The sequence below is a fragment of the Gobius niger genome (assembly GCF_951799975.1).
Source record: "Gobius niger genome assembly, chromosome: 20".
Lineage (NCBI taxonomy): Eukaryota > Metazoa > Chordata > Actinopteri > Gobiiformes > Gobiidae > Gobius > Gobius niger.
Window position 1 is genome coordinate 10129275 of NC_136871.1, and position 17438 is coordinate 10146712.

General features: G+C 42.7%; 1 protein-coding gene across 1 annotated transcript; it reads left to right on the forward strand.

Moving 5' to 3' along the window:
- Positions 1-213: 213 nt before the first annotated feature.
- sp7 (Sp7 transcription factor) lies at positions 214-2671 on the forward strand (the record flags this gene model as incomplete). The annotated part of the gene is made up of 2 exons (XM_079578889.1): positions 214-315; positions 1337-2671. Exons 1-2 carry the CDS (start codon positions 280-282, stop codon positions 2669-2671), a joined length of 1371 nt encoding a protein of 456 aa, XP_079435015.1. The 5' UTR covers positions 214-279.
- Positions 2672-17438: the final 14767 nt, after the last annotated feature.

Consider the following 17438-nt stretch of genomic DNA (forward strand, 5'->3'; position numbering starts at 1 on the left):
GCGTTTACCTCGATACGTGATTGGCCGCTGCCTGTTTGATGGGGGTGGGCTGTTCTCTTTCTTTCCACCAATCACCGCCCGTTTCCCTCATGGCTTAGGTTTTTATTGCTCTTCAGTGAGTCTTCAAAGAGCTCAGAGGCTGTAATTAGGGGGCGGGCTTCCCATGCCTCAAAACACTTCCCCGCGTTAGTGGCCAACTTCTTCCACACTGTCTGCAGCGGGACACAGAGCGCCTCTCCCTCTGCTCCCCTCCACTCCCACAGGATTTGTTACTCAGGGATGGCCGCATCGATTCTGGAGGTAGGGAACATAATTGTAAGTAATCTTTCATTACTTCTTTTACTTTAGCTCAGACTCAGTAAGCTGTGAGTGCTGCTATGAAGTCTTAAAGTAGTTGAAATGTAAAGTATAGTTTGTGATTTTTAAAGCACATTTAACAGGTGAGAACTTTGGTGGTCGTTCTTCTCTTATGTAAAGTAAATAAAACTTTATTTGAATATCTAAATGAAATCTCAAAGTGCTTCACAAAAAAGGATAAACAGAAAACATTTAAACAACTTTTAAAAATCTTAAGCTGAATAAGATGTTTTTTAAAAGTGGTTTGGAAAGAAATCCTACTTTATATGATTCAAAAAGTCCCTTTAGCAGGTTAATCCTAAAGTTATTTGACTCTGACATGAGCCTAAGTCTTCAGGCGCTGCACTGTAGCTCCTGACAGGTCGCCCCAATAAGGACAAATGTCCCAACAGGAACAAATAATCAAGTGTGGCTTAATCTTAACGTTTAATGATATGTTCACAAAACTCTTTGCATGTGTCACCTCACAAAACATAAAATATCTTTAAGCGCAATAGTGCAGTCGACGGCAAACACTACTATAAAAAAGATACTAGACAATGTTGGGCTCAAGATTTGAATGTGTTAAAAAGTTTGAGGTATCAAGTTATTCAGGCTTAATGCAAATTGCCCAGTAAGACCTCACATTTAGATCAAGTGTTCTGAAATGTCTGTACTTTTACTGTAACAAGCCAAATGGGTTTTATTTTCAGGGCAGTCTTATGAAATGTTTTGTCACTAATGTTCCAATGAGAGAAAAGCATGGAGACAGTGGTTTAAGGGAAACAATAGCTGTGGGGGAATCCTGAGCCGAGCAGAACCATCACAACATTTGCATCAACTGCTTGAAATTTGGCCTGACCACTTTGAGAAGGGGGAGAGCAGGAAGAGCCCGCAGTGGCAGTCAGACATACGCTTTTTATTAGTGTTGACACTGACAGAAGCAGCACTCAGCCGTTTCCTGCAGACAGTAAGTCTCACTGCCCTTATCTGTTCACAGGAAGACGCACGCTATGGCTCCAGTCCCCTGGCTATGTTAACTGCTACCTGTAATAAGTTTGGCAGCATCAGCCCCATCAGGGACACAGCCACCCCCGGAAAGATCGGCAGCAACACACCAGTAAAGAAGCCCTACATCATGACCTCTGACATTCAGGCAACCAAAAACGGCCGCACCGCAGACTCTGGCCTGGCGGACTCCTACACTGGCTCCTTTACCACAACTGGAGGAGGCAACAGCGGGCTCCTCACCCCAACGGGAAGCCCCCCTCCTTCAGCTGGAGGCTATACTTCAGAGTACAACCCTTTCTCCCACTCCTTCCAGACCTCAGCGTCCCAGGACCCATCTCTGTTAGTGTCGAAGGCCCACGCTACGGCCGACTGCCTGACCAGTGTGTATACCTCTTTGGACATGACACATCCCTATGGCTCCTGGTACAAGGCTGGCATACCCGGCATTACCACTTCCCCCTCCAACGCCTCGTCCTCCTGGTGGGACGTGCACCCAAACTCCAACTGGCTGTCCGCCACGCAGCCCCAGTCAGATGCAGGGCTCCAGGCGTCACTGCAGACAGTTGCCCCACAGGCTTCACTCAGCCCACAACTGCCCAGCTACAGCACCGACTTCACCTCCTTAAACCCAGCGCCGTACCCCTCAGTGGGCCTGGGCTCCTCTTCTCACCTTCTGCAGCCCTCACAGCACATGCTGTCCCAGGATATGTATAAGCCTAAACCTGTGGCCAGCACAGGGCTTATGGAGAGCCAAATGGGGCTGAAGCCAGCGAGAGGCACAGGGGGATACAGCGGAGGCGGCACCCCCACAAGGTCTTCATGTGACTGCCCCAACTGCCAAGAGCTGGAGCGGCTCGGGGCGTCTGCCGCCTCCTTGAGGAAGAAGCCTGTCCACAGCTGCCACATCCCAGGGTGCGGAAAGGTTTATGGAAAGGCGTCCCACTTGAAGGCCCATCTGCGCTGGCACACAGGGGAGAGACCCTTTGTCTGCAACTGGCTGTTCTGTGGCAAGCGCTTCACCCGCTCTGACGAGCTGGAGAGGCACGTGCGCACCCACACCAGAGAGAAGAAGTTTACCTGCCTGCTGTGTAACAAGCGATTCACCCGCAGTGACCACCTATCCAAACACCAGAAGACCCACGCCGAGTCAGCCCTGCAGGGCAAAACTGTGGAGGGAGAGACTGACCCTCGCAGTGAGGACCCTACTGAGATGAACACTGGTGCCGTACCCTCCAACCCCACCCCTGACCCCATCCCAAATGGAGAGGACAAAACAGGCACAACCAACGGAGTGGACAACAGCAGTGGACTGTTGGAGATTTGAGTGGTCTTAGATGTTTCAGGACACCAGGGCAGTTTGTAAAGAGGGGACATATGAAAGACATCAAATGGAGTCTGTGGACATGAGCCGTGCTACACGTGTGACCTGAATTACAAGCTTCTTACAGTGACATGGAAATGAACATAAACGTTTGAGCCTGCCTTCCCCTGAAACGAACCACTGGGAATTTCAAGGGACTCAGAAGTCCATTAGAAAATGCAACATGTACATGTTCATGTGCCCAGGTCTAATTACAAATGTTTTTATCTTTTGTGTTAAGCATTTTAGATTGGGTTTCATGATTTTAACTTGTTTTTCTTTGCTTATTTAATTTCACATTTACGTACAATACAAATCTAATTTATGTCTTAAATTATATATGTTTTTGCAGCCTAGCCTTAGCAAATGCAGGATGGAGCTGCCCAATAGTAAAACTCACACTAAATTAAGAAGTTTTATTTATTTGTCAGATGGCTGTGTTGTGTTGGGTCTATGTTTTAAGCTTTATTTATAGATCTTGATGTTAGATGTGCTATTTCTTTATAACTGTTGCATTGTGAAGTCTTCCACACCTGGCTCAAAACAGTAATAAGGCCTTCTTCTTGTACGGACTATACTGTATGTCTAATTTGTTGTTAGATGTGACTTTTCTACCTTTAGTGCCTTTCTGATAAACGTTTGACAACAAAGATGTCTATTTTGCTTAACTAGGAATCACATATTTTAAGATCTGTGGTATAATGTTCAATGTAAATATTCGAAGTGCATGAAAACCTAAAGGTGTACTTGTCTATTGTGGTGAGCAATCACAAATTCTTGGTGCTTTTAAAAGTAAATATATTTTAAATGCATTTTCCTTGTGTTTGTCGTACGGGTTTATCAACACTGGTTTAACAGGGACCTTTTGTAAGCGCTCCACGCTTGTTTCTCACTTCGCTCGCTTCTTTTCATCCTCCCACGTCACAAGCAAATAGTTTCATTCTCGTCAGCGGCGCAAACAAAGCCATCCACTCAAGTGAGGTCTCAGCTCGGGACAATGGGATCCACTGTAGTTACACTCACCTGTATGGCAGGGGTAATTACGAGGCTCAGTGGAGAGGAGAGATTAGGACAGGGGAGATGTCCATGCATTGTCTATTGAGGGAAGCGGTCAAACAAAGGGCCACGATTAAAAGAATAAGGAGGGGATGTTGGCAGAAAACCCAACAGCTTTATATTCTTCACTTAAAATATGGCCATGGTGGAAATGCACTTGTCATGTAGTATGTGTGGCTCGCTCAACTTTTCAGCAGAGTTTCAGGTCATTCGGGCCATTTCAGACCAATAAAAATACTTGAAGAGGGTGGACTGACCACACAAGATAGCCTCAGAAAAAAAAAAAAAACTGTGTCCACAACAGATGTCCCCGAGAGCGACTAACAGCAAATGAGAAAGAAAGACAAACGCTGGCGAGCATTTGTGCATATGTTTCCCACGATTCTTTCAAATCCTTCCACTTGTGTTTCATTTGTTCGGTTTTAGGCCACACATTTAAAACCAGTTCACTGTTTTGCGACAGTCAAGCGTGACGTATATAAACCATAAACACGGGGCATCCAACGCGAGAGCTGTGACCAGAACGCAGAACAGTATCATAAACGTTTAAATCCGTCTTGGGTCATTGTTTCATTTCCTTCCTCTCGCCTTATTTGCCTCCATCTGTCTATTAAAAAGCTCAACAAATAAAAAATAAAACATTTGGCTGTCACAACAAAACAAAAAGAGAAGAATGAAAACATTAAATGAGCATAGTAATGATTCTCAATGTATATTCTTGTATTCTTCATTTAGAAACTATTTTAATTACATTTTTGCCCTCTGTTGGATGATGTTGCAGTGCCAATCACTAACACTCAAATCAATCTGGGATCGTAAAAGGGGCGGGAGCAGCACAAGATGGACTCTCGTGTTAAACACCGCCAGGCAAGGTTAGGTGTGTCCTTACTAAGAACTACTTAAGACATAGTTTAGTCCTTTTTTTAGACCCCATTCAGCCCCAGTTTAGACACGGCATGTCTAAAAGCCTCTTTTTTTTTAGCTTGTGCTGGGTGTTAAAAGTTTGAGAACCGCCAGCATATTTTTAGCACTAAAGTTCTACGAAACCAAAACGAAAAAGTCACGGCCCGGTGACGCAGAGGTGACATTTTGATTAGTTAACATGTACAATAGGGGGTGTGTCCCATGTGTGTTCATTAAAGGGATATTTTTTTGACATAGGGTCTCATTTCCTAGTTATCCAGAGTGTTGTTGATTTCAAGAGATATTTTGTGGTTTTTAATCCATGCAGTCCTTATATTTGAAGAGTTTCGTGGTGCTAGGCTAGTGCTAGGCTAGTGCATGTCTATGGTAACTATTAGCTTGCACTAAAAACCGCTTCAAAATCATGGGGTCGTCCTCCAAACGTTGCCATATCTGATTTGTAGAAAGCTCCTTTGTGAATTCCACGTGTAGTAATGCCGGCCGCAGGTAAACAAACTACTGTAGATCCGGTAACCGAGCAGATCACTCCTCCGCTGCGTAGCTTACAACCAGGAAGCTCAAATATGAGTTCTTTTAAATGCAAAATGGTTATATTTCAAAATGTATTCAGTCAACACAGACATTTACATCAGTCGTCTGGTGTTATAAGTGATTTGCCTCAGGTGCACTGTGCTTGGGTTAGACTGTTTTTAATGCAGGCTACTAGTTACCATAGACATGCGCTAGCCTAGCACTAGCCTAGCACCACGAAACTCTTCAAATATAAGGACTGCATGAATTAAAAACAAAAAAAATATCTCTAGAAATCAACAACACTCTGGAAAACTAGGAAATGAGGCCCTATGTCAAAAATCCTGAAACATCCCTTTAATATGCAGCTTCCCAACCAAATAAATACATTCACTTAAATCTGTGCACAGGTTGAATACTGGTGTGAAATGATTGTCACGTTCATGTGCTACTTACTGCCTGTCATGTCATTATAGTAACAAACTCTGAAAAGGCAAATATTCGATTAGCTCTGTATCAGAATCCTAACAATGATAGCCTCAATGTGCAGACGAGTCGCAGACGAGACCTGCGCTGAGTGGATATAGCGTTTACACGTCCCAGGCTGCATGGTTCCAATTTAGGGCTTCTAATGAGCTGTAGTTGAGGTCAATTTATATAAAACGTCCCTAGGCCCGCTCTGTCATCAGGCACCGACATGTTTATGGTGGTCTGAAGTGGGCGCACGGTCCAGTCCACAACATAAAAGCCCCACAGGAGGAGCAGGGGCTGGTTTGGGTGTGTCAGAGTGGGGGGGTTGTGAAGATGGTCAGTGGCTTTCCAAAGCGCCAAACTGCTACTGGATCCCTCCGCCGCACTTGTGGTGACACAGGCTTTTAGCTTTATTTTTACTTCTTTTATTTAGGAAGCTAGGAAACATTAAGTCTTGCTTCAAATAAGACCATAAAAAAAGGAAGAAAAAACATGCAATGCCACATATGCTCGGACAATCGGTTCCACATGGCTCGGCCTTTTGCACCCCTCACCCCCACTGTCCCATCACTATATGTCCAACATGTCATCATTGAAGAGAAGAGTGAACTGTTACACTGCAAAAAGTAAATATCAAGCATTGTCTTAAATGACTTGAATTGAGGAAATGTTTCTTGTTTTGAGCGTTTTTCGCTAATTTAGACATTTTTCCTGATCGGAGCAAGTTTACTTTGCTTGTTTGAGGACATTTCAAACTGGTTCTACGGTAAATCTGGCTTGAAATAAGAAAGTAAAATTGCCAATGAGATGAGACCAATTTTCTTTCCCCATTGGCAAAGAAAATGACCTGAAATAAGGACGAAACGTATTGAAACGAGTCAGAAACATCTCAGAACAAGTGAAATAATCTGGGACAAATGCCCAACAACTTCTTAACTAGTCAAAACAACTAAAATTTGGATTATTATGCTCAAATTGAGATGTTTATACTGATCTAGTTAATTACTTTTTGCAGTGTAACGGATAAACTAGCAGATTTCAGAATGATTGAGACGGAGATAGGAAATGTTGTTGCAGAGAATTTTGTGCAGCCTAAAAAACTGTAGCATTTGCAGTTTGCAAAGTGCCACCTAAAGATTGCAGCCAAACAATATTTAATTGTCACAGTATGTCATTTTTTTTATCATACAAATTGTTAATTGCTCAGTTCAGCCCCAATCAGAGTCGGTCAAACTACTTGATTTCATAACTTGAGTAAAAGCACAGATGCAACGGGGCTTAAAGCAGAACTCAGCAACTTGTTTACCTTAATAAATCCTTTTCGTAGGCCCTCTGAGGGTAATACAAGTGTTAATGGGATGATTGGAGGGTCTTTCATCTCCCCCTGGTGTCTCTGGCTAGAAAACCATACTTGCAACTTTCCCTGCACCGACCCGGAGACCCCAATACACACTAATGGAATCACGAAGAAGAAGCTAACAGGCTAACAGGCAAAACTCACTGTGGGCTAGCGCCACTTAAACAGTATTTACAGCCAAGTTTGAGTGAAAAAAGTACCTCCATTATGTAATTGGATGTACAATATCCCTCTCTCCCTTTGTCTTTTCCATCAGTGTAGTATTTACTCTCACAGACAATTAATAAGTAAAAAACCGTAACATGCTACGACACCTGCAGTGGTGCATATGGTCTCTAGGGGCAGGAGTTAGTACTGCTTTAAATATTCAAAGTAGACAGTACAAGTCAGTTTAAACAAGAGATTGGAAAAATAACTTTATATAACTTTGTTTATAAAGTGTGCATTATTGGGCTTTCAAAATTAACAAAACACATGGACAAATTAACTTTTTACTTTGGAGTCTTTTTTTTAGAGTAGAAAGTTTTATATTTATCTTCCAGATGTCATGGGGTAAAAGTAGAGTATGGTATGAGTGGAGTACAGACCCTCAAAAACACGCACTGCAGAATAGACTGACAATGCTATTCTCTGGAGTATGGGAGGTGACCGCGGTGAACCACGCGGCCCCGAGGCAGGAGCGCCAGCAGGTTCAGGGGAGCGGGACAAAAGCACAGGTGTCTGCAGGTGTGACTGTGAGGGGGAGAAGAATGTCAGGACGCCTCAGGGCTCAACAATCAGCACATGCAACAACAGGACAGTGGTTTTCAGCAAAGAGGCGAGGCAAAGTGACCTGAGTGGACCAGGGGTGAACCATAACATGACCCGACAGCACAGGGGGTCAGCTTTTAAGATAAGAGGGGGGCTGCGGGAAACACTGCATGTCAATGATGTTTATCCTTCCAAAACCACAACAACAATCATCAGCGGAGGAAGCGGCCTGAAATCTTACAGGGATGTGCTTCAGTGAATAGCATCCTCTTTCTGCGCTTGAAATCTTCTTTTTGGTGATCTTTCACACGCCCACAAAGACAAAGGTCGATCTAAGGGGTCAGACTTTCTCATATTTATTATCCCTGTAGTAGAACATAGTAGAATGTGTGAATACTCTACTCAACAGCATTGTGTGTTAGATAACATCTTCATACTTCCTTTCTCTCTCCACCATATGATTGCAGCCATTATTACAGCGGTGGCCGAGGTTAGACCACCCTCTCAGCTCCACAAACAAACTCAGCTTTATGAGGGTGGCATCATCAACCCTTTAAGTGCTGCCATTTTGATGTTCTAATGCACTATTTTACTGCAAGGCCAAGTCTTTCTTAAGTTACACATGTCTTTAAAGTTTTAAAGGGACTCCTCCTATATTGTGCCGTGCACCAAGAGCACCACCAAATGAGCCCATTTTGTTTATAGGGGCTGAGGGAGGCGTGTGGGTGACTGTGCGCCTCTTTACAAAGATAATATGCTTCCCATTTAATGGCCTCCGGATGACAAATTACTTCCAGGGGAAAATTAAGTTAAGAAAATTACTTGCTTCACACATAGACACATCCACATCACTACTGGTGCGTTATCATAAAATACAATTAACATAATCCATCCAATCCATTAGTCTCAATTATAAAATGACAGGAAACTTTTTAAAAGCCTGTTGGACCTTTAAAAAAAAAAAGTACATTAAGTTAGTAATAATATTAACCAGGACCACCTTTTCACATTTCACTGCCAGGACTATTGGTGGTGTTTATTATATGCTCACTTCAACTTCTTTTTTAGAGCAAACAGAAAGCTGACAGACCCAAGATCTGCAAGTTTAAACGTCGATTCATAAATCGCTTTTTCCCCTTTGGAACAACTCTCTATCTCAGAGTCATTCTGACTGACATGCTGCCCAAAACCATCCTCGTTTTAGCTCAAGCCACTAAGCACTTCCTTGGAACATTTACAGGGAGGAGATTTTTAAAAGACTGCACCGACACAGTTCTACACACACACAAAACGTGATGTGATACGAGCGGAATAAGCTTTAGGAGGGGTAGGTGAAGTATTATGATTAGGTTTATGTTTTAAAATTGAGATTCAGTGCACATTTTAAACAAGTTCAGGCGCATCAACAGTTTAGAAAAGACTGACATAAGAAATACATGATAATAAGCATTTCATCGACAGAATTAGGAGGTTTTACACATGAAATCCCCTTTGGAAACAGATTATTTAGTCGTTTTCAGAAACCATTATTTTACGAAGTGCTAATTGTGACCATCAAAATGGTTTCAGAGCGCAAGGGAGAGCGAGATGTGGCGCTGCTGTGTGCAGGGCTGGCAGGGTTTTGGTGGAGGAGTGTGGTGGTTCTGAAGTCCTCCAGTGCGAGGCGCCACTGTGTCCGGTGGGGGCCCTGACCAGGAGCGGCCTAACCCCCCCAGAGCAGAGCCGCAACCCTCCACCCCCCTCCTCCTCCTCCGCTCTCTTTCTCCCCTCATTTCACCGCCAGCACCACCCCCCGAGCCAACCCCTCTAAGCCACTGGCACTAAGGCCGCCGCTGCATGTTTATTTAATATTCTGAAGAAATTGAAATATCTTTGTGGCTTTGCGCGCACACACACACACACACACACACAATCCCGTACACACATGCTCGCACAACTTACCACCACAATATATAAATAAATAAAGTGGAGCACTAATGTTCTCTTGATCCGGGGCCAGGCGCGGAGTTGGAGACTAACTTTTTTTTTTTTTTTTAAACGCTGTTTTCAGAAGTGCATAAGGAGGAGCGTTAATGGCTGACACTGGATGTTGCCTGGTTTTGGACCGCACGCCTCAGTCAGACTCCCACAAAGAGGAGAGCATTTCCAAAGTGGTCGACGGAGAAATTGTTCCTATGTAAAGAAAACAGCCAATGGTGGAACAGTATGCACATTTTCTGCACGATCTAAATCATGCGTGGAAAACCTCGGCTCGTTCCCTTAGGGTAGGATTTTGTAGTTTACATTTAAAGCACTCTTCTACTTAGAGGACAAAAAAAGGATGCGTGTCTTGTAAAGTATGATGAGATTTATTATTTTGAGTTCATTCTTTAAACGTTGCTTCACTAACCTAACTGATGACTAATTCTTCCACAGCTTAATACACTGGTCAGTCGGTATGAGAATGCTTGTCTGTTTCCATCATCGAAACAACGATCGCTTCATCAGCAGGGAGTGATTGAACCCCCCTCTCTTTCATGTGTGAAGCGCTTTGGGTGTGACATATGAAAAGTGCTATACAAATAAGATTCCCTTCCCCCTACCCTTGAAGAGAGAAGAGAGAAGTGTTGCTGGTTTGTCCCTAAAACTGTAAAATGTTTTAATCAGCAACAACACCATTGCATCAACGGTGCACCAGGGCTTTCGCCAGTAGCCTGAGGGAGTCGCTTAGAGAAAAAAGGGGTCCGGGCTTAGGCGTGGTGCACTACACGCATCACTAACTACAACGAGCGCTTGTTGATTCCTCTTTGCTCTCCTCAAACATTAACATCATGCATAACCTTGCGTATCTTGTTAAAGGGGGGGTATTATGCAAAATCGACTTTTTCAAGCTTCACGTATTTTTGAGTAATCTGTAAAAACTCTGGTGGCAGCCATTTTAGGGATAGGTTTGCCTGAGTCCTCCTAGGAACGCCCCCACCTCCTGGAGACAGTTATTCTAATTTACTGGTTTTGTCATCATTGTAGTGTACTATAGACTGGTGCTATGTGATTGAAAAAAGCATGATACCCCCTCTTTAACTTCTTGCAGGACAAACTACTAACTATTTATCCCACTGCGAGTTAAACACTGTCCATGTCCTGGGAAAGAGAGAATATATCGATGGGTCGCACTCTAGCAGCACTAAACCCAAACTCCATGCCGATGATCAAAACACCAGCACGTGCAACACACCCAGCAGAATATATTCCAGTCTGGTACGGTCTGTAGGCGGAAAAGCTTGGGGAAGGACCACTGCTGCGCAAAAAAATCGCCATGGGAGTCTGTCCAGCCACTTACTGTACCAGATATGAAGTTGAAGATTTCACACTGCGCCCCCTGTCATCACGCAAAACGCAAGATCGGGCCCTGACTGTCATCACCTCTGTTCACCTATGTCTAATGTCTTTTTTTCCTCCACACAAATTACGACATATTCTACAACAAAACCAATTTTACTCTACGTTTCAGGAGGTTGATGCAATATTTAGGTTTTGTCACTCACGGTTAAGGGGTTGATCCTTGATTTGGCTGAATTGATCTTTCTTGACAAGAGTGTCCATTGGCATTGTCCAGTATTATATCTGTAAGAACAGTCGCTCCAATACTCTGTGGAAAGTAGAGAAAAAATGTCAGGAAAATTAATAAAGCATATTTTTGACATTTTATAAAGCAGTCCTAGTCATTTATGAACGGAATTTGGGTAATGAGCAGAAAAACATCAATGATAACCCTTTTGCCTGTTGCTCAGTTGATAATGATCAAATGTAGAATGTGATTCAGTGATCCATTAAAGAAATAGGCCACCGTTTTTACATACTAAAATGTGTTCTTACCTTAGCTTTGACGAGTTCTTTAGGACCTGTCTGGTCTTCACCCGTGCCTTCAGTCACGTAAACGCAGCGCAGACGGCGTTAGCATTTAGCCTCTCCCTCTCTCCTCTATAGCTCCAAAACAGGTCAAGATAGAAGCACGTTTTCTCTATTTAAATATGGTTACGTGAAGTGTTCCACTACAAAGTATAATTACACAAAATTAAACAATGTGGATTTTCTAAGCGGATAAAATGAGGGACTATATTGTAAAGCGTAATAATACCAGGAGTAATTTGGTAATGTGAAGATTACTGCGCGGATTTCGAACTACTCCTGGTATTATTACGCCTTACAATATAGTTCCCCCTTTTATCCGCTTAGAAAATCCACATTGTTTAATTTTGTGTAATTATACTTTGTAGTGTAACACTTCACGTAAACATATTTAAATAGGGAAAATGTGGAAGAGCTTGGTAGCTTCTATCTTGACCTGTTTTGGAGCTATAGTGGGAGGCTAAATGCCACGGGTGAAGATCAGACAGGTCCTAAAGAACTCGTCAAAGCTAAGGTAAGAACATATCTCAGTATGTAAAAACGGTGGCCTATTCCTTTAAGCATGGATGCTCAAAACAGCTCCACCTACTGGTTACAAAATGTAACATGAACTTGACTCATGCTTTGGTTTCAGGTGACAACACAGCGTTCTAAAGGCCTATAATTATTTAAAGTTGTGTTGCAGGTAAAATTATATTGTTTTGAGGAGATTTTTGGTCTTGTACAGAGAGATCATGGACCCAGTCAATGATATGAATGATTATTTTTGTAATTCATACATTTTCTACTTGTGAAAGTGTCAGTTAATAGGAACAACTGACTCCTGCCCCCCATATGGTGGTGTGACATCGGCACATTCTAGAAGATTTTTAGCATTTTAATGTCTTTTCTAGTCTCCCTAATTGCATTTAATAACATAAGGAGAAAATAAAAAGTAATGTACAAAAATGCACACCACATCTTACATACGTGACCATCCCATCCACTCAAAAGCCATAATATGTCTGAGATCATTACAAAGCAAATCCTTCAGACAGTCTTAGACCTTCAACACAGCCTTGGTTTTGGACTCCATGCAATCACCCTCTGTCTCCTCTCTGCTCAACAGCCACCAACCACTGCTTGTGCCAAAAATAACACAGGAGCGCCACTTGAAGCCCTGCCTCACCACAGCGCAGCGCAGCCACAAGAGCACGATCAAAACACACACAAAAAAGGAAACACATCATAATGTGGATGGAGGGAAAAGGAGATTTCATACAGTTCTATAGTTGAAGATATCTACTCAGGGCCGACGGCAGACTCGCTGGGGCCCGGGGCAAGAAGGTCTCGCATGGCCCCATCGACCTCCATTGTCTAATACATTTACTAGAATATGGGCTCCTTCATGGCATCAACTGTAAGCCTGGCACATCCAGACTCTATTCATTCTAAAGAGAGTTTCTTTGGACAAGAAAAGAGTGGGTCTGGCTGGTCAGGGCGAGGGGGCCTGCAGGAACTTGACCAGTGGCCCTGATGCATCTATGATGAGTGTGGCAGTGGCAAAGCAGGAACCACCCAGAGGCTTCATGAATCTGCTAAGAGGCAAAAATAAAGTCAGTTCTGGACATGTGTCGATATCAAAAATATTTCCGGGTTGTGATTTGTCACATGCACTGTTATGTAATGTGTAATGTGTAATGTGTTTCTCATCTGCAAGGATTTCCACTACCATGACAGGGGAGCTCTCAATCAATCAATAAAACTGTCCCGGTTAAATAATGGACAAAACATTGACGGTTTCCCCGTTGTTGTCGTTGTTGTTATTTTCTTTTACCCTTTATTTCACATGTGTCAAGGTCAAGGCCTGCGAGCCACATGATGATGAGGCTGAGCTGATTTAATGTGGCCCTTTGAGGAGGATGAATTCATGAGTATGTAAAAAAAAAAAAGTAAGTCTCTAGCCCATTCCTGTGTGGAGTTATGGACTCCGGCCACAAGGGGGCAGCTTAAACTAAAAAAAAAAAAGGAAAGATTTTCACACGTGTCCAATAGAGGATGCTATAAACAGCATATTATAGCCATGTGGAAAATGGTCGGTCTGCCATAGGGCGGCTGTGGCTACAATAGTAACTTACTGCCATTTAATGTGGAGTGAATGAATAATGACTTCATGTAGCACTTTGAGAAACATGTGACACAGGCTGATAAAGCGTAATAACTGGACGCTGTTCAGTAAAGTGTAGCAGCTCCAGCCGCTGATTCAGATGTGGCAATAGTACAAACGGAGAAGAGTATGAATAGTTGAATCACAGCAGGTTTACTGCATTAGCTCGTGTCAAACACAGGCTTCACCTGCTAAATAAGTTGATCACACTTACCATCCCTGAAACTTTAATTCTCCAGAGGTTTGTCCTTGATTTTTGACGACTACTGTGTTTTTTTGTTTTTTTTTTGTCCCATTCGCGCCAATCTATCTCTGTACCTCCTTTTCCCCCTTGTAATAATATTTTTACTCCACAAGGGGTCTCCGTTGAGCAACAAAGCCCAGTGACTGTGCTCTGTTTACGGGCTTGAAGAAGTAACAGAAACATGGCGGAAAATGGCTCTGGTTCAGACAGGAAAGACACACAAAACCTCAGCTCAAACGATGATAACACGCAGGAGGAGTTTCCCCCGGATCTCAAAAGTATCCTCGTCACAAGTGTGTTAAACCTTGAGAAACTCGATGTGGACTTGTACAGGTAGGCTGCTCTGTATGAGAAACATGATGGTCTTATTGACATACAGTTAATTTGACAGGTTGTATTTAACATTTTATTCCTGTGATATTTACTGGTTTACTTCCTTATTGGAAATAGAAACATACTGTCAATTAAAAGGTTAATATATTTAAAGCACTGCAACCCTATGATGTACACAAGTGTGGGGCATTTTTATTACTAGAAAATTAAATTCATGCACTATTATTTATCTTTAGAGTTGGTGCACAATCCCTTCTGTCTAAATGTTCCTGTTGTGACACTTTGGTTCTTTCGCAGGGGAACACATCATTGGGTTCCTCGGACCCAGCGCTTGTTCGGGGGCCAAATAGTTGGTCAGGCTCTTGTGGCAGCGGCAAAATCCGTCAGCGATAATCTCTACGCCCATTCTCTTCACTGCTACTTTGTACGGGCAGGTAAGGATGAAGCAGTGACGTCAGACATCTGTGACCTTTAGTCTTTAGCTGTATTTGCACATGTCAGAAATGCTCATTTACCCTAAAGACTTTTTAAATCCCTGTCCCTGGAAATATATTCTATCACAAATTAGGGCTGCTCGATTATTGAAAAAATAATAATCACGATTATTTTTGTCATAATTGAAATCACGATTATTCAAACGATTATTTGTTGCCTTTAAAAAAAAGTCTATCTTTATTTTATTTATTTATTAATCAAAACACTACACTTTGTTTTTTCTGGACAGTCTTAAAAGTACAAATGATTTCAAGTTTGCCTCGATTAAGGAGAGGTCTCTGTTTCACACCTGCCCCCTGCTGGCCAGCCCTCACACCTGCGCAAGTAAACTGAGCAGCGCGGCCTGATGACATCATCACACAGCGCCGTTTGTTTTTATGTCAGACAAAAGCGTGAGCCATGGCACGTGAAAAGCGAAGGGAAAATAATCCCAGCGGCCTGAAATAACGCAAGTCTGCTTTGCAAAAAAAAATGGCCAAAGGAAAAAAAAAAGAAAATTGAAAAAAAAAAAATTGAAAAAAAAAATACATAAAAAAATAAAATAAAATTATAATCGATTTTTTGCGATTATGCTAATTTTGTAATCGCTTACTGTTGTAATCGAAATCGTAATCGATCAATCACAAATTAACCGTATGATGTGTAGGTGACCCCAAGGTGCCGGTGTTGTATCAGGTGGAACGCACAAGAGATGGCCGCAGTTTCTCCGTCCGTTCGATCAAAGCCATCCAGCATGGACAGCCCATCCTCATCTGCCAGGCCTCTTTTCACCTTCTGCAGCCCAGTCCTGTTGAGCATCAGTTCACCATGCCTATAGTGCCTCCGCCTGAGGACCTCCCGACTATAGAGGAGCTTATCCAATCTTATCTCAAGTAAGTGCACTCACCACAGCCTTCGTTCTCTTAAAAAGGAATAGGCCACCGCTTTAAATACTGAGATATGTTCTTACCTTTGCTTAGACGAGTTGATATGTAGCTGTCTGGACTTTACGCATGTGCTCAGTCATGTAAACAGAGCACAGACGGTGTTAGCATATAGCCTCAACCAGGGGCGGACTGGGACTGAAAAACAGCCCTGGACTCTGACCAGTCTGGCCCAAATTAGCGTAAATGCGACACTTCCACAAAGACATGTTAACCTCTTACCACCCGCCTTATCCGAGAGCATTTTCTCCAGTTTGGCTTTACCCAAATCTAAAAGCTTCTTGACTGGAGAGCAACACTGTAACGCCTCATTTGAAAGCCAAAATCTAGAAAAGTGACGGTTTACTGTTTATCGCTGCATTTGTGTCATGTTTTCGTCACTTTTTTGTCACTTTTTCCTCGCGTTGTTGTTGTTGTGTTTTTGTCTCTTGGTTTTCTTTTTTTTTTTTCTTTCATGTTTTTGTTTTTTTTTCATCGCTTTGTCGTCACGTTTTGGTCACATTTTGTTTTGTTTTGTCCCTTTTTTGTTGCTTTTACCGCTCATTTTTGTTCTGTTTTCATCCTCGTTTTTGGATGCTTTTCTTTTAAGCTTTTAGATTTTGGTAAAGCTCGATTACGGCAGGGTGTGAGAGGAGAAAAGTGAGAGGCCAGGCCGGTGGCCCTAGAGCCAGTGGCCCTTCTGTGGCCAGTCCGCCCCTGGCCTCAACAGAGGTGAAGTCAGAAGCAACCAAGCTCTTCCACGTTTTCCGTAAAGATAGTAATATTACTAGGCCTTGCAATAGTTCCCCTTTTTATCCGCTTAGAAAATCGACATTAATTTTGTGTGACTGTACTTGGATTGAGTACAGGCTCATGTCACCATGTTTAAATAAGGAAAACGTGGAAGAGCTTTGTTGCTTCTAACTTCACCTCTGTTTGGATCTATAGATGAGAAGAGGCTAAATGCTAGCGCCGTCTGTGCTCTGTTTACATGACTGAGGGCACGCGTAAAGACCAGATAACTACATATCAACTCGTCTAAGGTAAGAACATATCTCAGTAGTTAAAAATGGTGACCTATTCCTTTAATGTGACCTATAATGGAGTCTATTTTATTGTTGTTGTTTTTGTTTTAACAGTAAACCAGATCTTGCAGAAAGCTTAAAACAGGGCCTTAATAAGCTGCTCGCTAATGAGGTCCCAATTGAAATAAAGCCTGTTAGTCCACCAACATTCAACAGAGCGTTTGCCATGGAGCCAAAGTTGGTATTTTGGGTTAGAGCTCGAGGATTTATCGGTAATGCATGTCCGAATAATCTACCATAGCTCTTCTTTCAGTAGACCCCTCTCAGTGTTATACTACATTCATTCATACACTGTTTTTTTTTTTATATTGTCATGTTTTTAGGTGAAGGAAACATGAAGCTGCATTGCTGTGTTGCTGCGTATGTATCAGATTACGCTTTCCTTAGCACTGCACTGCTGCCGTATCCCAACCACAGGGCCAAGTTTTCTGCCTCCCTGGACCATGCCATGTGGTTTCACAACACTTTCCGCAGTGACGAGTGGATGCTCTATGAGTGTGAGAGTCCATGGGCAGGTCTGTTCATTTCAATTTCTGTGGCAGTCAGAATTAATCATTATGTGTTTTGTTT